The 22,819-nt window shown below is 46.3% G+C and overlaps 1 protein-coding gene across 1 annotated transcript in view; it reads left to right on the top strand.

The window, feature by feature from the left end:
- Positions 1-22,819, top strand: part of LOC139056358 (neprilysin-1-like) — a 78,244-nt gene that overhangs the window by 47,711 nt on the left and 7,714 nt on the right. The window contains exons 6-19 of the mRNA XM_070534532.1: positions 300-461; positions 3,446-3,529; positions 6,987-7,189; positions 8,195-8,368; positions 11,071-11,157; positions 12,084-12,208; positions 16,405-16,627; positions 17,404-17,502; positions 17,836-17,910; positions 18,367-18,470; positions 18,796-18,854; positions 18,940-18,991; positions 21,183-21,250; positions 21,900-22,030. Of these exons, the coding sequence (XP_070390633.1) occupies positions 300-461; positions 3,446-3,529; positions 6,987-7,189; positions 8,195-8,368; positions 11,071-11,157; positions 12,084-12,208; positions 16,405-16,627; positions 17,404-17,502; positions 17,836-17,910; positions 18,367-18,470; positions 18,796-18,854; positions 18,940-18,991; positions 21,183-21,250; positions 21,900-22,030 (1,646 nt within the window). The remainder of the gene's footprint in view (positions 1-299; positions 462-3,445; positions 3,530-6,986; positions 7,190-8,194; positions 8,369-11,070; positions 11,158-12,083; positions 12,209-16,404; positions 16,628-17,403; positions 17,503-17,835; positions 17,911-18,366; positions 18,471-18,795; positions 18,855-18,939; positions 18,992-21,182; positions 21,251-21,899; positions 22,031-22,819) is intronic.

Genomic DNA, 22,819 nt, shown 5'->3' with positions numbered 1-22,819 from the left:
TTTTTCTTATTGGGCTGCTCAGAAAGTGCAACGTTATAGTTAGTATTGTTTCCCAGCGGTGACGTGACAATCAGCAGACCCCATCCCTTTTCCCTTCTGACTGCGTCCAGCTGCTAAAACACGGGGCCCGACTAACGTAATGCCACTTCATCCGTAATGATCGAAGCTCTCTTTCCATTTTTGTACGTTTAAAACAACAAAGAAACAGTAAAGGAATTCTTCTGTCTGCCTAGGCGGACAGCCACCGTTCGCGTCGCTGTCCCGTCACCGTGTCTGTCTGTGTGTATACACGCGTGCAGCGGCCGCCATACTGCGGAACATGGACCCCAACGTGGACCCGTGCTCGGACTTCTACGACTTCGCGTGCGGCCGCTGGAAACAGTACCACGTGCTGCCGCCCGACCGGCCGCACTCGGACACGTTCGCCGTCATGAAGGACGAACTCAAGGTACTGCTCAAAGGTAAACCGCACCCACGCTGACAACGCCCGCGGTATATACGCGCCGGGCACACGGCGCTCGATCGTAGTCCGTATACGCGCATAGACGCTGCGAGAGTGGGCGTGCCAATGACGCCGAGTACTACGCGGTCGCAACTTTATTGCTTCCGCGGCGATGAGCGTAGAATTGACGACGTGGGATGCGGAACAGCTTCTTGGTTGAAATGGCCATGTACCATTTCTCGCTTATGTTTTTGAAGAAGTCATTTCTCCCTTGATATCAAAACAAATGAGAATTGCTTCTTGTACGTATGTATGTGGCCGACTTGTTGACGAAAATGGGGTTGCAGCGCTTCTTAGGTGCACGATCTCCGACCGAGACAAATAGGCAGCCTCTGACTTCTCTTCCGGAGCTTGGCGTATATAGGCAAGCTATAGCAGGCGACAAGGGTATACCGATGTGGGCATGTTGCTGCATCTATGGTTGGGCCCGTGAATGGTGGCTGTGAAGCAGCACTCATTCATGTCGTCGAGGATATTTACTTTATCTCTGACGTGATCTATGCTTGGAACGCGCAATAAATGACCCGCCGAACGTGTATATCGCTTGAGGGCCTGTCTGCTTCCTATAAGTGCAAGCCTGATGTGCCACGCGTCGTCAAGGAACGTATATGACGCGGACGCTTTCGTGACCAATCGTGCCTCTAGAAATACAAGAAAGGACATTACACCTGCAGGTTATTTGTACAGAAAACAGACGTATTACTATTTGCGCGACGAAAAGGCTATCAAAGGCACGGCTGTTTCGACATAGTGTGTGATCGCTATGTGTTATTGTATAGACCCTGGGATGCTCGTCACCTTCGTATACGTGTCGTGTGCAGATTGCTCTAGGTTGTCCGCTATATATATGATGGAACGACCAGTGTAGGAAACTATGGGTGCCCGCGATGACTCACTCTGGTCTGTTGTTCTCGCCGAGACACTCGATATCTGCGCATATATCCGAGGCCAACTAACGGGAAAAGAGACCCGCAGGCGGAAAACGCCCGTGTCGGTATAAAAACAAGGGCCTATATTGTAGTATACCCATTACACGCAGACTCTATAGGAGTAAGGCTCATTCACGCCTGCGACTCGCAGAGGTCGCGAGACCGAGTTGGTCACAAAGCGAGGGGGCCGGTCGCTAATTCTCGCATATGGTCGCTTTGGTCGAAAAACAACTCCGTTTGGGTCAGTCACCCGCTGCTTGTTTGTTTTTTCTTCCAGACTTGCGCCTGGAGTTGCCAACCTACTGAAGAAATCATCGGCGCAGAAATATAACGTCTTTACACGCTGGCGCTTATTTTACGGGGCGATGGCGGCTCGAGCAGACCTGATTGGCATCCATCGCGAGACATTTCGTGCGTGCGGCAAGGGGCTAGTCGTCCTCTCTGGAGTCGCCGTCGGTCGCGGTTGGTCGTGCGACCTCTGTCAGTTGCCGCTGTGATTGAGCCCTAAATGGAATACCGGTCACTCCTTTTTTTTTCGGGGATAACCGCTTGTCCGAGAAGTGTTGTGCTCATCGCTAGAGTATGTTCGGACAGGCAGAATAACATACTTTTGAGGAAGCGTGTAAGTGGAAGGGAGATCGGGCTAAGTGTGACTTGCCATGGAAGCTTCGCGTTCTAAACTCCACAGTGACTTAACGGTCTCTTCAACGTTAGCCCCTACTAGGACCCCATCCACAAAGGACGTCCCTTACTTGTACTGACACTATAAATGCCCTACCAGTGTTCTTGGTACACAGAACGGGAACTGTCGTCGTGCGTGATACGATGAATAAGCGATGACCATCTGCGGGAAACTCTCTAAATCTGTCTCGAGGATGGCACGGAAAGAACAATTCAAATTGTGCAAATGGTGAGCTTTCGAATTTTGGGAACATTCTTCAAGACAGGATGAGCTACAAAAATCTATGGAGAAAAAAATTGTGAGAGCTGTACCACTGTCTATGCGCCCTGATAGCTCACTGCCAGTTTCCTAAGTATTGTGATTCGTTGTTGTGCAGCTTCAGCTGCAGCATAGAAAGTACTGTGGGCACTGGGCAAGTGTGTTACTGCCCACATGTAAATGCATCGGCAAGAAGCAATCATTAAACAATGTAGGAAAATCAGATAATTTTCTCCTATAACGTGTGGCTCTTTATTTTGTCTATGCTGGCGTAGTGTCCCTTCCAGTGGCAGTTGTTAGTCTGCTTCTCGCTTTCTCTTTCCTGTCATTTCTTTATATCTTTTCAAAGCGAATAATAATAATAATAATAATAATAATAATAATAATAATAATAATAATAATATGCTGCGACACGCAGCGTTAATCACCTCTGACCCTACTAGATTCTTATTGTGCAGAGACTGATGGCATAACACCGACTGCGTTAATGATGGCAGGACTTGTCTCCCTCAATAAGACTCTTAAACTAATGTTTTCAGTCTAGGCGGACACCAAGATACCATCGATGCATGTTGGTCGATAGAGTGACTGCATCGCGCGAGCCATATCATGTGGCTTGTGTTTGACATCTTTCCACGGAGCGCTTCACCCTTTGTTTATTAATTTTGTTTTGTCCCTAATATTTTCTTATGTGTAAATCTTATTTAATTTAATAGTCAAATGAAAAGAAGCGTATTTGCCAGCGTACAGCGACAAAAACTCGTTTCTTTCTTTTCATCTCAATATATAAATGGCTGTTACTCATCGGTGAAATCGGCTGTGTTTTTTTTTTTCTTTTTTTTGGCAGCTAGATACAGACTCTCGGTAGTTCGTATTATGTGCACTGTACAGCTGCTAAAATTGCATTGCGCTTACTCCCGGTGAAATTTTCGCTTATTATCGGCGAAACGGAAAACATCGGAAACTATTTCTCGAGTATCATCTCGAATGCCACAGTACAATTACTATATGCTTCTTTTTTTTCTGTTTAGGGCACTAACCAACTTTGCACGTTTTCCTTCTTCTTTCTTTCAGAGCTGTTGGAGTCGCCGATCGACGCATCCGACAGCAACGCCACCATCAACGCGAAGAACTTTTACACGTCCTGCCTCAATGAGAGTTAGTCTTCAAATTCCTTTGTTCATTTAGTCCTTTTCCCGCTTAGTACATAGAATGAGTTGCTGCTATCCTGGTGATACTTAATAATGGTGCTATTTAGATCACGCTTAGCTAGCAGGAACATGGGAGCGCGCCGACGCGCTCCGTGAAGCGCTAGAGCATGCATGCAGCAAGGACAACCGTGCGTCGAAACAAACCTGCGCAGGTGTAATGACGCCTATAAGCGTGTATTCATGTTGTCTGGTTGAGAGCAACGCATGCAGGCTTGCGGGTCTTAACAACGTAGTCGTAATGCTTCCTGCAGGCGCGTCCCATATATAGTTAACGGCATGCCAGTGCCGCGCATAAGTAATGACAGGTCACTAAAGCAGATGTGTTATTTGTCTCGCAGCGAGCATAAAATAGACTGCTTATCATCATGACAGTGAACGGCGCGGTATAATCAGATGCATCGCGAAATGGTCGCGGGCGCCGGGCGATCGCCGCGCCAAATCTACACGAGTGAAATGCGTTCCGTGTAGCCGAAATACGACCGAGTGCTCCAAGTCGCGTTTTGTGTAACACTCCTCCTGTCTCTGAATGTTGTAGTAGATTTGGCCCGCGGCGACCATTTGGTGCGTGACCATTTCGCGCTGCATGTGATTGCCGTGCTGTTCACTGTCATAACGAGCAGCCTCCTTTATATTCACTGCAAAGCAAATATCTCTGCTGTAGACGCCTGTCGTTATGCGTGGCACTAGCCTAATCAAAATTTTTGTATTTGGCGTAAAATACGCTACGGTATTGGCGTTTACATACCGTATGCACATAATATGGGTACGCTGCTTCTACTTCAACGCAATTTAGTAAACACACTGTACATCCTTCGCCCCGAAATCGATAACCATATGGGCTCCGAGACCCGGCATCTGCCACCCTGCCGCCGTACCTTGCTTCCTGGTGGTGAAGTTGAATTTAGCATAGAAAGCGGTCCGACAATTACCCTCGGCGCCTCCTTGGCCGCCCGCTCTGACTGGGCCGTGGAGCGCGTGTTGCCGGCGGCTCAACCTAAACTTTTAAAAATTGAACGAAAGCAGAATATACCCACCGAAGTCGTTTGAGGTGAAGCGACCAAAGGCACAGAAAAATCTGTTCTCCTTCTCAGTATCCTGTTCTGAGCGACATATTTAGGCAGAAACACCCGGAAACCCCTCTAATCATCCCCGTTACAACGGCGTTAGGTTTCTCGTTTGCATAACGATGCCCATAATGCCTCGGAAACCTTCTATTATTATGTTTTCTTTCCTTGATTGTGAACATGACCACCTGCACAGCAATACGCTTAGCGTGGCAACACGGGCTACTTCGAACCAATTATATAGTAACTGTGGCTTCCGCATTCTTCGTGGCTACTGCTTCGTGGCCCGTGATTGTGCACGCCTTGTTCGAGTATAGCTCTTATCTACTAATATAATTAGTTTTGTTTAGCGTCGAGATGTTGCGCGACCACGTTACATTTCATATGTAGTGCAGTTCACGCGAGGATGTGGTTCGTTTGCTCTTTCGAGCGTTTGAATCAAAATCGTGATTGGCGCATTCCGCTGCAGCACTGTTCGCGCGCGTGATATTGATTCTCCGTTTGCCACGTGCAGAAGCATGGCATAGACGGACGGCCGTTCTGGCCCCTCCATTGTCGCTAACGTGAATGTAAACCAAACACGACGTGTTTTCAAGTGAAGTTTGCCGGGCACTAACGGGCCACAGAGATTTTTCGGAGCACGCTTTGTTCTGTGGATATGTTATTGCCGCAAAGCTGCGAAGCTCGAGGGATGCGGTGTCGAGGAAGTTCTGTTTAATTTCGACCTTGTAAATATCCTCAACGTCCACCGGAACCACAATGCGCCGTCGGGGCTTTCTTCTCTTATTTTCTCTTTAATACCCTACCCATCGAAAGGAAACCTCGCACAGCACCGTAGTCGTGATTCGAATTAACGACCTTGCGCTCAGCAGCAGAAACCCCTAGGCAATATGCCATTACGATTTCACGGTCGCGGGTACCTTGCTTCATCGTCCCTACCTGTGAACGACTTAAAGGAGGGGAAAATACAGCGAGCTTTGACAAGTAAAAAACACAGCCACAGTTTCGCCCGAAAAGCGAAGCAGTGATTTACGATAGCTAAGTATTAGACAACAACACGAAGCCAGGCTCGTAGTTTCATTGGCCGTATAAATTGCAGTGAGCATTAACTTATTAATGGCACTACCAAAGACGGTGTCACGCGTGCACGGGCGAACATGAGCAGATCTCACTCGATGACAGCGAACACTCGTTATAACAACACTGGCGCGATGAAACGCGGCAGAAGCGACGGGCGAATCGCCCTTCGGGATGCTTCTCACTTCAGCGTGATGTAGGCGCGGAAGAACACAGCGCACAGGAAGCCGTCAGTCCTAGGCGCGCGTATCTTTTGTACCCACAGCAGATTACCTCCAAGGTATGGCGCACGCGGTCGTGCTCAGTCGCATTATTCGCAGCCGCCCCCGCACTAGAGGAACCACGCTGCCAATTTGCCTCCCCCGCCTCACCTAGAGGAAATTCATTGCTCACCTCCACGCTCCCGCCCCTATGTGCACCCAAAGAGACGGTGCGCATCCGCCCCACTGCCCTCCCTGTGCGCCAAAGACGCCGCCTCGCCAAGCCGCCATATCGTCCTCGGCTCTCCCTCGCAGATACAGCACACGGTGCGCGGCCGCAATCTTATCGCACTTGGATTTTATACGGAACATCACTGCGACGGCGACGGTGGAAATTCATCCGGAGTGTCTATATAATCATACGAGACAGGAACAAGCGTTATGCTTGAAAGAATTGCAACGTATACACCGCTGAAAGGCATCTGTATAGCGCAACAAGGACACAAGAAGAAACGAAGACGAAGACAAGCGCTTCTCGTTTCTTCGTGTGTCCTTGTTTTGTTGCGCTATACAGATACCTTTCTATGATGACCGACTAACAAGCCCATATCGCCACCCTCTTAGATTGCGGGACGTCTGCGCACTTTGAGCAATGACCTGTACGAAACGCCTGTTAAACGCAAATATAGACAAAGACAATGCGAGGACATATTTTGTCCGAACTGTCGACACATTTTGTGTTATATGTCCTCGCATTATGTTTGTCCGTGGGTTCAGCACGTCCTTCGTTCAATACCGTGACCAACGAGCTCGCCTTTATGAGCCACGTCCTTTCTCACTATCTTGAAATACGGCGTCAAGTGCAGAGGCAGGCAGCCAACTTTAAACCATCCATTCGACAAGAAAAAAACAATTTAGGCATAACCCGCTAATGAAATGTGCTGGCTATATATCCTTCCAGAGTATATCACGTGGTTACATCGTTTCCATAGTATACGCTAGAGCGACAACGCTAAAGCGCCCGCCCGGATGAAGCTGTAATGCCTCATTCCCTTCCGTGCAGCCGTAATCGAGGCCCTGCGTGAGAAGCCGCTGCTAGATCTGCTGCAGACCGTCGGCTCGTGGCCCGTCATCACGCCCAACTGGACGGAGGAGGGCTTCGACTGGCTCAACCTGACGGCCGTCATGCGCAGGCACAGCAACGACATCCTCTTCGCGCAGTGGGTCTCCGCAGACAGCAAGAACTCGACCGTCAACGTCATACACGTGAGGCCGATGCATCCGCACGTCTATTTCTCTCTCGTCTGAGCCGACGCACATTGCAAGCTCTGAACTCTTCGACCAGCTTCAGCCTTGTTTCGTGTGCCCCAATCTTTGCTACTCCGGCGTATGACCTCGTGATAACAGGTCAAGTCAGTTGTAAAAAAATATGTAGCTATGAAGTCCACGATTTAAAGAACAGTGTAAAATAGAAACTAAACTATACGAGCTCGCCTAGCTCCTGGGCAGAGGTCCTGGAGATAAGCTAATGTGCCAGCCTGTCGTCTGCTCGCCGCACATCACAAGTAAGCCCGTGGTCAGTCAACATCATACGTTAGCCAAAATTGGTCGTTGGAAAAGGCGTGAAATCGAAAACAGGTTCCCTCGGCTATTTTCCGCTATTGTCCCGTTATTGAGTGTTACGGTCACATCACTTTATCACCTTCTCTAAATCCCTCCATTCCTTTGACCTCGCTTAACACCCTATTAGCGTTACAATTATAATCTACAACCGAAAACAACTTCTGGTAGGTGCCAGAGAACAAGGACGCTTCTGACACAGTGTCAAGAAGTTACAGCTGCTAACGCTTTCTCTTAAACTCTGGAATATCATTTAGGCTTAGGGTGTTTACTAGGAATGCTCATCCACTTAAAGGATTGCAAATAGCAGACCTAAAGTAAACGGATGCTTTCGGCCATCATTGCAACAGAGTGTTGGTTCTGTAAATGCGTATAGTACGACCGACGCTGTTCCTTAGGGCGGCTGAGATTAATTAAGCTTAGCATTCTTAGCTTAATGGACCATAGCGCATCCAAGTGCATTCATGGGTCCCATTAGCCCAGCGAATCCGTCTTACGTGCGAAGGAATTTGTGTTCCGTGCAAGCGGATTGAGTCCGTTGTCTCAAGTTCCTTGTCCAATCCGACGTGCACGCACACAGCTCATCAGTGAGCAACTGCAATCTAAGCAGCCGCCGTAATTGGCCCACATACTGCCTTGTTTGTCTTGCAGCTGGACCAGGCCGAGACGGGTCTTCCGAGCCGCGACTACTACATTCGCGGGACGCAGCAAGTGGAGGCCTACCTGCGGTTCATGGTCTCCGTGGCGCAGCTGCTGGGAGCCAATCGGACCACGGCCATGCGCGACATGGAGGACGCCCTGATGCTGGAGGCCAGGCTGGCCAACGTGAGTCAGCACGTTCCTGCACAATGCGTCTTCTTCAGTGTCCCCGCCAACACAATGTCACCTGCTGTGTATCAGCATGACGCAGTACCAGATACTGCAGTCTTCGCCAAAACAAACGAGGCCACTAAGGGAACGAATGCAGCTGAGTCGTCGTAGCGCCAGGAGTTCAGCGGCTGCTGAACTCCTGGCGCTAGAAAGCTTGTGGAGTGTCGGGGCAAGAGTTGGCCTCCGTTCCTAGAGCTTCGAAAAAGTGTGCATGCAACAACAGGCCGCCTATACATCACGTTGTCAACTGTGAATTGCGAGTGCAGCGGCTTCATTTCTTCCGACAATGGTCTGTGGGTACAATGGGCCAGCCAGTATGACTGAAGTTACCTGGTCGCCAGCCTATTGCAGGGGCAAAACAATGCCGCTCGCATTCGCTTGCAATCCTGCGGCAAGTGAGCGCGCCTTTTGTGTTTGGCCAGTGCGCCTCGGAGGAAACGTGTGGCTCGTGAAATCAACGCCGGCGACACTTTGAGCAACCACACTGCCGAGAATGGCGCAACGTGTTTAGCACCACCTCACTTCCAAAACACAGCAAAGATGTAATTTCTTTTGTAGTGAAACATGCACCACCTGACATGTGGTTACGACAACACCTCCTAGATAACTAACCTGCACACCTTGACCCGTGACGTCACGTGTGAATGCAAAGAGCTCATGCATTTTTCTGTGGTGAATGCAGGCGACGCTTAGCGCAATATATTTTTTTTTCGGAACATGGTTTTGAATGTGTTCTGTGCCTCCTCGCGTCAGGTTCGCAATTTTCTTACCCCGTTTTAGCCCACTTTTCGTTAAATGACATGGAAAACAACCCTGCAATTTAAAGCTCTAGGAAAATGCAGCACAAGGAGAACGCACGAAGTTATACCGCCAACTTTCGTAAGCGAGCCTCCTCTGACTCCAGTTCTCCTTGCCATGTATGCCCTTCCCCCCCTCCTCCCCCTCTACTGTTATTATAATAAATATATATAGACTTCAAATTTGTCACGAAACGTTTCCTCCATGCTACTTTTCATTCCCTTCACGCGGAAGACCGCAAGAACCAAAAGAAAGGAAGACAAGAAAAAAATGCTGCAACCTAGACGCCATTTGTCTGGGAGCCACGTTTAGTTTTTTTGACTGCGCTACCAACTAGTTTCACTGTAGGCTGACGGTATATAACCCTGATTGGAAGGATGTACTTAAACGGACACTGCATTGCAGGTATGAATACCGCTAATGTGAGTAGTTGTGCCATGCCCGGACGGCCACATTTAGCCATTAACATTACCTGTACGCTCGCTAAAGCACCGAAAATACTACGAACTACTTTTATCATTGGTTGCTTTCTTGCGTTACTTTTGTGACCTAAGTTACTAACCTTGGTCATTTCCTGCTCGACACGATGTACACTCTGCTGGACACTGTTTTAAGCGCGTTCGCTTGACAACCTCAGTTGTGAAAGTTGAGCGCGATCTTTTTTTACGTTGACCTTATTAGTTTTTTGTGAATAGTGCTGTATAATTTGTGTGACGTACTTTTTATCACAATGTACCATCATTGTGACTTTTTCGTGTCAATGAAATTTCGGATAACGATGTGATTTTCTTTTTCTTTATCTCAATCTATTGCCACGATGACATTCCCATGTTAATGACTTTTCATGCGCTTTACTAACAAATCGACGTTTCAGCATAAGTAGCAGTCTCTAGTAATCATGACTGAGTAACTCTTAATCATGCGAGCTACGCTGTAGGTAGTTTGTCTTAGTACGTTTGTAGTGTAGTTCATGATAATGGCTGGGCAGCGGTACTTAACACGCACTGCAGAGACGTAGAAGAAGGACAGGACATTGTCTCTACGTCTCTGTGCCGTCCATGTTAAGTCGCGCTGCCCCGCCATTATAGTGAATCCGAACCAACATTCCTACCATCCACTGCTACTGTAGTATCGTCATTGTAATGATTACCTTGCGCGTGAAAACCTAATACGTGGATGGTTTCTTTCACTTGGTATAGGTTTCCGGTTGAGGTGTTTTTGAATGATTTCGTTGCTCCTGCTTCTTCTTCTGGACTTATTTCATCATCATCATCATCATCAGCCTGGTTGCGCCCACTGCAGGGCAAAGGCCTCTCCCATGCTTCTCCAACAACCCCGGTCATGTACTAATTGTGGCCATGCCGTGCCTGCAAACTTCTTAATCTCATCCGCCCACCTAACTTTCTGCCGCCCCCTGCTACGCTTCCCTTCCCTTGGGATCCAGTCCGTAACCCTTAATGACCATCGGTTATCTTCCCTCCTCATTACATGTCCTGCCCATGCCCATTTCTTTTTCTTGATTTCAACTAAGATGTCATTAACTCGCGTTTGTTCCCTCACCCAATCTGCTCTTTTCTTATCCCTTAACGTTACACCTATCATTCTTCTTTCCATAGCTCGTTGTGTCGTCCTCAATTTGAGTAGAACCCTTTTCGTAAGCCTCCAGGTTTCTGCCCCGTAGGTGAGTACTGGTAAGACACAGCTATTATATACTTTTCTCTTGAGGGATAATGGCAACCTGCTGTTCATGATTTGGGAATGCCTGCCAAACTGGACTTATTTGGAGGAGGCCAATAGCGCAGTACTGCTTGCGACTGCTGGGGGTCTTAGTTCGCGTTTTCCTCGATGTTTGAACGCAGCTGACGGAACCGAGCGAGCTGCGGCGCAACTTCACGGCCATGTACAACAAGTGGACGGTACAGGAGCTACAGACGAGGATCCCTCTGGTTAGTATCGGACGTGACTCTGCGACCCTGCAATTTTTTTCTCTTTTGTTTCGTCAGAACACTAATCAGTCGTTCACATCTTCCGCGATGAACACATTCGACCACCGACCCCTCAGGAAAACAGAGCACTTGCACACTGGTTCCAACCTATGTAGGCTCGAGTGACATTGAAAATGTTGCTCTTCATTTTTGTTTAAGCATCGAATCTGTGCGAGAGACTGTGAATGCTGTCAGGCGTCTCACCACGTACGGTCTGACAGTTCATTCTTCCGCGTTTCCGTTTGCTTTCTCCACACCCCTCCGTACCCTTTCCCTTTCATCCGATGCAGGATAACGAACCGGGAATTTCCTTCAGTTAAACTCCCTGCTTCTTTCCTCCTTCTTCTCTCACTTATATAACTGCTCAAAATCCTTTAGATGAAAGTGGAAACACCATCCTACTGATTAACTTAGCATTGTGAGTGCCTGCGTTACCTTGCTCTTTTCGGCATGTCTATCAACAACTCGGAAACGCAGGGCCTTCTCCATAGAAATCTAATTAAATTAAAAAATTTTAACATTAGTGAACTGTTTAAAGTCATTAATTAGCATTTCTAAACATTTAAACATTTTCGCTGCGCAAGAAAGCCGTTGGAAAAACAGTCTATATATATATCGCAAACAACCCCCCCCCCTTCCTCTGTAATTTCATAAATAAGTTTCCTTTATTATACATCACGTGTATTTCATTTATTCATTTACAATGAAATTTCGTTAAGAATATATCATAATATCATTCTGATATATTACTAATGAAACATATTTTATACTATATCTTATTTCGCCGCTTTTCGTCACTGTTTAAAGTTTAAAGGCAACTTCGCCTAAATTATAAATCCAGTAACTTATTTAAATCTCTTGTCATTATTTTTTTACCCTCCCGCAAGGTGAACTGGACGCATTACTTCGAAGTCGTCATGCCCATGGATATACCGCTTTCCGAAGAAGTTGTAATCTTCGCACCGAAGTACATCAAGGCGATGTCTGAGCTTCTCCAAACTGTTCCCAAAAGGTAAGCTGTCTAAATATAACAGATCGAAAACAGCGCATTTACGGGCGCATGTTAAAGGAGAAGACGGGAGAGCTTGGATCGTGGGAAAGGAAATGTTTTCCATATTTTTGTTTCCGTGCGGCCCGGTTTCGCCCCACTGCACCGAGATGCCTATAATGTGACGCCCGTGTCAATTTTAGCAACGCGGAGAGTCCTGAAAGAATCTTCTGGCGATGAATTCGGCACACCAAACAGCTGTTACAAAAATGCCAAGCAGCTTTCACGAATAAAAATGTATGTGCATTCAGCCAAAGGTTCCCCAGACTGCTTGCATGTTCGATTGGTTAGCGTTAGGATTCTGAACTCTCTGCTCCCGAATACCGAATTCAAGAAAAATCCGAACTTGTCCGTTATGATACATCTTTCGTCTGCAGTTCCTTTTTAGCGACAGACAGGCATGAAAAAATATTAGTCCACATTTACGCCTAAAATCAGTCGGGGTCATCGTTTTCTATAGGTCAGAAACGTATCGTGCCTTTCACATGCAAACCCGGACGCACTAAACTTACGCTGTGACAGAGGCCCACGCTTCTCAATTAAGCTCATCAATGGAGTATTTGGTGGCTTCCGCAGACAGCCACTACAACAAATGCAGACAATCAGTTTGCTTTGTAGGTCTATTTCTTTCTGTTTCTCCAGTACACAAAGGCAGCTACGTAAGTCAGACTTAATGAGTGCGGGCTAGCCAGAGCAGCTCATCCCAAGAGTAGGGTGTCTGAGCGAGGCGCTATGAACACAGCAACAACAGTAAAGTGAAATGGAGTGAAACAAAGGCACTCAAACGGCGGAGGTGAATGAGACGGATAAGAAAGAAAGAAGGAAAGAAAGAAAGAAAGAAAGAAAGAAAGAAAGAAAGAAAGAAAGAAAGAAAGAAAGAAAGAAAGAAAGAAAGAAAGAAAGAAAGAAAGAAAGGGACGAGGAGAGAGAGAGAAACGAAGAGGGAAAGGTAGGGAGGTTAACCAAGGACTTGCCCGGTTGCCTACCCTACACTGAGGGAGGGAAAGGGAAGAACGGATAAGGAGAGAAAAGAAAGATAATTGCTAGTCATTCAGAGTCAGACGCAGAGGAATCTCCACTGTCACAAGCGTTCATGTAATCTCGTGTCCTTCAAGAAACGCAGAAGGGCTTTTTTTGGCCTTTTCCATGCAAGAACGCATAGGCCTTGGTCCAAGGATCTTTTCTTCTGAGAGCGCTCTATTGTCTAGCAGGTTCAGTTTCGCTTGTAAAGTACGTCGTTGAGTTTCAAAAGATGGGCAATGACACAGAAGGTGCTCTATGGTCTCATCGCACCCGCAAAAATTGTACGCCGCGCTGTTGGAACGATTATTGTGTATAATATGCACAAATTAACCGTGTGCGGCGCGTTTTAAATGCGCGTCTCTGGTATCAGCGCTGTATTCCAATAAACTCCATGGGCTCCACTAATCATATCACTCGCACGAATGCTCTCTGCTTAGTGGAAATGCCGAGCGAAACGCACACGATGAAAGAATCGAAGGCACTTATGATGTGAGGCAAATTTTATGTGCAATATGCGTGACGATGTGCGTCAATACATGGGGCGCCAGCACAAGCACTAACCCTACTTGGTGCGCTGAGTGCAGCGCTTGCATTAAATTCTCTTCTTTATTAAATGCGAGAGTATGGGAAGTTTCGCTACTAAAGAGTCCCACTATTTAAAAATTGTGACTAAACAAACAGACACACACGCACGCACGCACGCACGCACGCACTCACACACACACACACACACACGCACGCCCGCACGCCCGCCCGCCCGCCCGCCCGCCCGCACGCACACACACACACACACACAAACACACACACACACACACACACACACACACACACACACACACACACGTCAAGAACGCAACGCGGGAGAACAATCCAAATAAGAAAAGGAAATGATTGAAAGCTTTCACAGCCCGCATAGAGTGAAAGAAACACACTGCATACACTCTATGCACGTGCAAAAAATGGTATAAAGTTGCAAATCTCTACATTTACGGTTGCTTGATGAGATAGAATCATTAAAGGCCACTTCAGGCAATACTTTCATTATTAATCCCGTTGAATTCGCTTTACGATTTTTGCATTTTGAGTAAGAACTGCCCACAAATTTGCATCTTTTGTAAATTGTTCCTTTTTTACATGTACAAGATTAGTGAACTTGTGAACTGTGGCATTCACAAAAGGCAGCAGTACTTCAAAATAGTTTTTTTTTTCGCCTAACAGCACGCGAACGACTTCATCGGACAAGACATTGGCGAAAGATAGCGGTACCACACGCAGATGCGTTTTTCAGCGCCACAGTGAACGAAAGGTTTTGTCAGGTTGTGCTGATTCGTTAAAAACAAGTGAAATAAATACATTTTTAGACGCGCTTCTGCATATCTTTGGGAATACGCTGCGCCACGTATCACGCGCGCATCGCAGTGAAGAAGGCGAACCGTACTTGCTTTTCGGGCAACTGGCGCCACCGCGCGATTCCTCCATGCACTGCGGTTCTGGCGGTTCAGTGCAGTGACGGGCTGGTGGCTCAGTGAGGTTTTGTGTCTCATTGATTTCGTTATTCTTTTTTCACGTAAACCTCAAAAGCCGACATACTGATTTATAGCCGTCGCGTTGGGTAATTTGTGCTGGTACACTGCGACGGAAATATGTGCGAACTGTGCTGCGGTTCGAGTTCTTTGTGGTATTCAGGACCGTGTCTTTACTTTCTACACGCTACGGCCACATACGGTGGGTGCGTATATTCTATATTGAAGAGGAGCTCCACCAAGTTGAAAGCAGTGGTTTGTAAACTTCAGTCATTTCACATGTGCATTTTCATATACATAGAATTGAGTGAAAGAATACAAGGGGAAAGTGATATCAAAAGTTGGACATATTTTTTCGCTTTTAGAGCTAATACTGAAGTTCTTTTTTACAAGCAGATTTCATGGAGCGTATCCGCCACAGACTACGTCGCATCTGAACATTTGCAGCTACGCATCGTCTTGTAATTTCCCGTTTTATAAATTAGCACACAACAAGCATTAAGGCAGTTATTTAAGCTTGCCATCTTGGAGTGGATATGTGCAGTTTCCATAATGTTTATATTCGTCTTATTCGCGTGAGTGTAAATGAGACGTTGGAGCTTCACAGACAGACTACAGGTATATGACACAAAGTAGGCTCGTGAAATGGATATATATATATCTTGTTTCAGCGAGCACTTTCCCAATATTTTAAAGGTTGCCTGTGGCAGATAGCTCAATCCTAGTTTACGAGCCGGTCTACTCGAAGCGGTGGGCACAACTTGCATAAAAAATTGAAGTGCAAAATCGACTAATTAACAAAAAATCACTAATTATTTTTTTAGCTATTTATCTTATGGCACATATTGCAATTTACATACTCTAGCAGTGGACTTCGCAAGGCGAATCCACTTGGAACGAATTCTCAGGACGACACTAGTTTCGAGATACAAATTCCCGAACTTGGCGGAGAAATGGATTCACGTTTCAGTTGCTTGTGTGCTTCAGTGCATGAAACGAGGTTTTGTTAACAAATTACACAACAGTAACAAGAACAGTAATGTCACTTGTAGGGACTCCATAAAATTACTCTCCCCTAAAATATCGCGAACGGCGCGCCTCTATTTCTTACGGTATCACCAAGGTTCAAGCACTTTGCTCAAGGTGAGAGGATGTCGGTCAAGGGTGTTCAAACGATCACGCAGGCGAACCTTTTGTGATTGTGTACATAGAAGTGTGGTGAATTTGTCGCCAATGGCATTCCCTTTCTCTCTTCGTAAGTGGTCTACTTGGTCTACACTGTACCCACTTTATCTCCGGGATATACTAGCCGTGAACGACGGATCATAAGAAACGAATAGAAACGAGCGAAAGGACGCTTTCGTGATACATATAGAGAGGGATTTGTGCCGGTGACTTTTCCGATGCTATTCCTCTTCGCGCTTCTCGCGCTTTGTCAGACCGACGCCCCGCCCTTGTTATCAGCAGGATCAGCCGGCACTGAACAGTGGATGATAAGAGCGGAATAGGATCGAGCAGAAGGCATCGCTACGAAATCGCGGCAACGCTAGTTTCTCCGCCCACCTGCGACGTCTGCTGAGCGGAATCATCGTGGCGCGCTGTGCTTTTCCGCAGGGTGGTGGCTAACTACATCCTGTGGCGCTTCGTCTCGAAGCTGGTGGGCAGCTTGGACAAGCGGTTCGTGGACAAGCAACAGGAGTACTACAGCGCCATCTACGGCACCCAGTCGACGCCCCCGCGTTGGAAGAGCTGCACGCTCCTGGTCAACAAGAAGATGGGCATGGCCGTCGGGGCTCTCTTTGTGCGGCGGCACTTCAATGACAAGAGCAAAAAGAAGGTGCGCCGCCGAACAGTCGTCTTCGCTCTAATCCACGCCACGTAACATCTTCACCCCCTTATCGGTTAAAACAGTTACTAGAGCTGGAGAAGTTGGGCTTGCTCGTTTCGCCCGTGTACAGCTCAAAAAAGAAATAAAAAGGAAGAAAGAAAAAGAAGGAAAGAGAAAACGAGGCATAACAGACAGAGTGAGGCACTGCGCTGTATGGTGCACTGCTCTGTCTTTAGTTGGCACTTTTTTTTTTGCACTGTTACAGTCCTATAGAACCAACAACACCAATTGTCTGATGTCTCGATTTCTTTTTTCGTGCTGTCGCCAAAGGTTCAGATAAATAATTATGTACCAAGAACCCTTTTCCTCAGTAACATATTGTTGGCTTCTTTGACGTAAGAAACTCGTGAAGTGAATGTCCTCAAAACGCATCCAGAGAGAGAGAGAGAAATTATTCATAGAAAGGCAGGGAGGCTACGCAGAGGTAGTTCCGACTGGCCACGCTGCACACATCCAATTATCGCGATGATCTATGGGCTCTTCACATTGACGCGAAGAACATTCATACTGGTGTTCTTCATACAGTAATTAAATCTATCCCATTATAAGCTTGCGATGCAAACATCATAATTACTGAACGAAGTCAGGAGCCGGGTCAAAATTTCTCAGAATGTTTGTTTTCCCTGGTTATGCCTAGATTTTGTAAACTGATATCAGAGAACTTTCCTTATGTTTCCAAGAATAATTTCGCGTTTCCTTTCCACCCTTCCTTCCTACTACCCAAGGCCGAGGAAATGATCAACGACATCAAGGAGGCCTTCTTGGAAATTCTAATGAATGTTGACTGGATGGACAACGAAACCAGGGAAGTGGCCAGAGAAAAGGTCCGCCCTTTCTTCTTTCTTTTCTGTTCTCTTCTTTCTCATTTCCTTTTTTTAAGTTAGCCCTGAAATAAATTGCAAAAAAATTTTTGGCAAGCATGCTACGACCTTCCGGTGCAGCTCAGTCAGATTATAGCGAAACCATCTTTTACCACAAAAGCAACTCATAAACCTACCTCTGTGATGATTACGCCACGAAAACTGCATTGTCCGGTTTATAGAAATGAATGGTGGCAAAAAACTCAAACAAATATAATTTTGCAGCTTACAGACGCAGACGACTTATTCTTCGCGAAACTTGCATTACATGCCGACGTTTTTACGCGTGAATTGCAGGCCGAGCTTATGACTCAGAAGATAGGATACCCTGAGTACATATCAGCCCCGCAAGAACTGGACAAAGAATACGAGGTAAGCACATTGATGCTTTGTGACCATACTTTTGACATTTGTGACCATACTAGTCTCTTCCGTCACGTGCGTAAATACTGAAAAGGGACTGTATCATGCTTGTTTATTTGACATTTGTGACCATACTAGTCTCTTCCGTCACGTGCGTAAATACTGAAAAGGGACTGTAGCATGCTTGTTTATTACGTTTCCCAAATTACACTGGATTTTAGTACCCAGCGCTTTAATATCAACTGCCTGTTCGGCGACGTCCAAGCATACTTTGCTGACTTTATATTCTCATTACTGGATTCTTCATTTCTAGCCGCAACAATTGCCATATTTTCATTATGTCACGGCTTGAAAAGCATTTGCAATCAAATTACACTGAAGCATACCTCCAGGCACTTCCGGCCACTCTTCGCAAAAAAATATACTGGAATTAAAGTTCGTCTCACGATGATATTATTGTCTCAGGTAGAGTTCAGACCCGACACATACTTTGAGAACATCATCAAGAGCCTTCGCCACAGCGCACTGAAGATCGAAATGAAGCTCAGGAACGACGTGGACAAAAACGAGTAAGTACGTTCAAATTATAAAACCCCAACAGTGATGCATAAATTTTCTAATCCTATGGCCCAAAAACATAAGCCCGAGATTTAGAGCCCCGTGTGATTTCTTTTTTCTGTTCGCTTTAAGTGAAGCATACTTCATCAAACAGCAAATAATAGCATAAACGAATTCACAAAAAATTGAAAAAATGACATTCTTCGTTCTGACAGTAATATACACTTTCCTTAATTTCTTTTTATTTTGAAAATATTAATATCTATGTTATCGTTGCATGCCATACTAATGTGCTTGCGCGCTAAAAGAGTTTTTCATGTCTAATTCTCTTTTTAGGTGGATCACTTACCCCGCCGTCGTCAACGCCTTCTACACGAGATCGAAGAACTTCATCAGTAAGCCTATTACACTTTGCACAAATGCTCTTTGACAACAGCTGCGTCATTCTACTGCTCGCCATGTCGATGTGTTATTGCGCAGGTTTTCCGGCCGGAGTGCTGCAGCCTCCTCTGTACCACCAGCACTATCCCAAGTACGAACACTTTTTTCTTTAGTTCCTGCCAATCTCGCAAATATTACGGCGAATATAAGAGCAGCGTCATCACCTGCCTCATTTTGTTCACGTGGAACGAATAAGGGCAGACGAAAAACTAGCTGGTGAGTTCGCATTTCGTGAGGTGCAGCAAAAAAGCAACAAAAAAATTCTCGTTTATTAACTAGTTTGAAACTGACCGATTCCATGCAATCTGTGTTCATTAGTGTAATTGTTAATAGTATAGGTATAGCGCTTGCTTATTAATAGATTTTTTTTAATTTTCATCTTAGAGATACTAAATAATGTGATTGCTGTAAAGCAACGAATTTCTGAAGGCATAAAAAACTGTTGGAACACACAGTCAACATTCTTGCACCTAAAATGACTTAGCGCTGCACCATGGCTGTCGGGCTTGCAGCTCAGGGTGTCTTAGATTCCACACTCATCACGATGATCGTTCGGTGAAGCGGTTTAAGAAGTACCCCAGCAACTCTGTCGTACCTTCCTATGAGCTGCGGAAAACGGGAAACTGCTGGGCGCATTAGTATAGAACTAGGCGAATCTCGGTATGCCTTAAAACTTCCGGCAGACAAGTTTAAGTGGACCTCAAGCTCTCTCATATGGAAGTCCATTCAAGTGAAACGGAAATATGCGGGCTCTTTCTCGGCACAGAGACCGAAGCCATCATTCAAGTGATGGTTGACTTATTGGTGTTTCTGCAATGTGTTAACAATATAAAGACGTGATACGTCAAGCCTTTCCTGCGTACGTGCACAAGGGCGCTATAACGTAAAGCTATTCCAAACTTTTCTGTTCCAATTCTGCAATCAGCCTTCCGCAATTGGTCAAAAACTTTTCTGGACCACCGCCACTTCGCCTGTCCCTCACGCGACGTCACGAAAACCGCGATAGCTCCTCATGTGATATGATGTGTACACACTGATTATGCATGATTGGACAGAACAAAAGAAAAATAATTATTTCTGATTCGACGGCTTTTCGCCATTAGCTCTCTGCTATTGGTCAAAAGGTTTAAGGCTGCACCCACTTCACCTGCCTGTCACTAGACGTCACAAAATCTCGAAAACTCATTGCGTCAAAGTGACGTACACGCGTCAAAGATGCATTAATATGCCGAAAAAAAACTTGATTTTTTTTTTTCTGAATAACCGGAGACTGCCCCTTTCCCACAGGAATAGAACATGACTGCCGCCGATCGTTCAGGCACTGGCTACCCGCACCTGCCGGAGAGCACGGGTTTATTTGCGTATAACAAACTTTCTGCGTGGCCGTATAGCGTTATCAAGCCCTACCGGCACGTACACGACATCGCTCTGCCAACTCTTCTTTGCTGAGGATCCGTCTTAGCGGCAATCTTAACCTTCCGTTGCATGCCGTCGCGATTTTCGAACAGCCACCGCGAGCTAAGTAAGGGAAAGCGAACCAATCGCAGACGCCGGCATGTCCCTCTTCATCCGGTTATCCTTTCTAAGTGCGCTGGCTCGACCCCATCGAAACCCTCTCCACTTGAGCGTGCTCCTCGCCTGTTGTCAGCCAATTAGATAAGAAAAACCGTTCAACGTAGGCAATGTTATTCATTTTGAAAGCAAACAAAAGTGATTTCCTATAAACGAGGAGAGCGTTTGATTGGGCTGTTCAGGCAAAGCTGCGGGCCACTGCCCGTTGCTTTCGTCGGCGGTTACGTAAATTTGACGTCAGGAAATTGGAATAAAAACATATTGGAATAGTTCTACGTCATAGGGACCCAAGGACACTGTGGCACTAGTGCCCTTTAAATGACGTTGCTTCTGCGTGTTACATATAGAACAGTTTAAGAATGGTAGTGTCCTGGCTTCCTGAATAAGGAGCACCTTTTGCCGGTTCGTAAGTGAGCAGACTGCTCTTCCCGTACTGCGCATTCGTCAAGAAGCCACAAACATTCTGAGCACATCAGATGGACATGTTCTAACTGCGGGCGCAATTAATCACAGGGGCTCTTAGCGGTGTTAACTTCTTCGACAAAGCACTACGCTTACATAGAGGATGTCGAGTTCACGAAGCCAGTCTAAGGAGGTGGCACGTTGTTACGTTCGCGCAACATTGTACATTCAGTGAACCTGTGGGAACGGTAAAGGACTGAGAAAGGTAGCGTTAGTCACGCACTGTTTAACTAATTTCTTATTCGAAGGTCTGTCAATTACGGCGGCATCGGCGTCGTCATCGGGCACGAGATAACCCACGGCTTCGACGACAAAGGTGCGTACGCAAAGGCTTTTCTTGCCGCGACAGAGAGAGAGATGCAAATGAGAGGAAGGCAGGGAGGTTAACCAGACTTAAAACGTCCGGTTTGCTACCCTGCACTAGGGGAAGGGAAAGGGGGAGTAAAGACGGAAAGAAGAGCGTGACAAAAATGAAAGCGTGAGAAAAAAAATATGAAAAGGGACGAAATGGGGTCATTATAGTCTTTCTAATAGGCCACTGTCACGTAAAAAAGTCAACAGAGCCTTGACCGACTTTTGCTGCGACGACAGTTCACGTCGGCATTCCAAAACTGACTGTTCTGAAAGTGGCCTGTCGTCAAGGCGTGCCAATGCGGTCGCTAGTGACAGCCGGTGCGCGCTGTATCGAGGACAGTGGCAAAGCGACAGAAATGTCTTGTTTTTCTTGTCTGAAGAACTTTAGGCAGGAATTTCATAGTCTTCGCTTAGGCATCTGAATCACTATAGAGACGGATTCGTTGGCCAGTAGCACCGAGTCATGTTTTCAAGGTCGGCTTGAAATGACATGCTCTGTATTAAATATACCTGGCGGTTTTCAAGTCCGGAACATTTCTGTCGATAATTTCGTTGAGGCTGTTTGCGTAGCCGTCATTTCATGAACGCACGTGCCATGGTACTTGTTCCAGGACGTCAGTTCGACCAACATGGAAACCTGAAGCAGTGGTGGAAACCTGAGGCGCTCAACCTGTTTCACTCCAAGGCGCAGTGCATGATTGATCAGTACAGCAGATACGTATTGCCTGAAGTCAACTTGGCCGTAAGTGACAACTTGCATGCGGTCTGGGATAATGTGACTTTGTGTACGGCATCCTTTACTAAGTCGAGTCGAGGTGGTCAGGCCGATGCAAAGTCTACGTGAAAGCTATGCTGGAATTTAAAAAAAAGAAATATATAGAACACAGAGCCAGGGTGAGGTGCCTCGGACAGGCTGGCCACGTCTGAGACATCCTTATTTAGCGTATTTTCAACGACGTAATTTCAAATGAGATGTTGGCGTCTTCAGGTGCCACCGCCTAATCCTCGTCACACGACAAATGTTTTCCTGGAAAACTTTGTCTATGTATTAAATTTTAGTGTCCGCGGAAAGATACATGTATGACGTACTGGAAGTCCGTGCTTGCAAGTTTTTCAAAAGTTTATGGAGCATGTTATGTATAGGTATACTTACGGTTTGCGCACTCGTCTGTGAAAGTGAACTTCTTTATCTGTTATCGAACAATACGAAGCACATGTGTTTACAACATATGCGACTGAATGCGTGATCCCCTACTGTGAGTGTCTGGACTCGTGTGCAGAACTTTGTGATATTGCTGACTGACTGTTTTTGTGATTCTTTTGTGCTCCATTTTGTTCCAAGTTTTGAGACAACATTTTTCCTTGCCAAACGACGAGGAGTAGCCGATGCCATCTAAAGGCACCAACCTCTGGTATTACATCATGTCAATAAAAAAAATTCTGTGCTTGTGTCCAGGAAGCCACAGGAGCTAATCAGATAGGAAGGCGATATAGTCAGACAGGAGGCCACAAAAGATAACCATGTAGGGTT

This window comes from Dermacentor albipictus, chromosome 2, assembly GCF_038994185.2.
Source record: "Dermacentor albipictus isolate Rhodes 1998 colony chromosome 2, USDA_Dalb.pri_finalv2, whole genome shotgun sequence".
In the NCBI taxonomy this organism is placed as follows: Eukaryota; Metazoa; Arthropoda; class Arachnida; order Ixodida; family Ixodidae; genus Dermacentor; species Dermacentor albipictus.
Note: the sequence above shows the minus strand (reverse complement) of the source record. Positions and strands in the feature narration are given on the sequence as shown.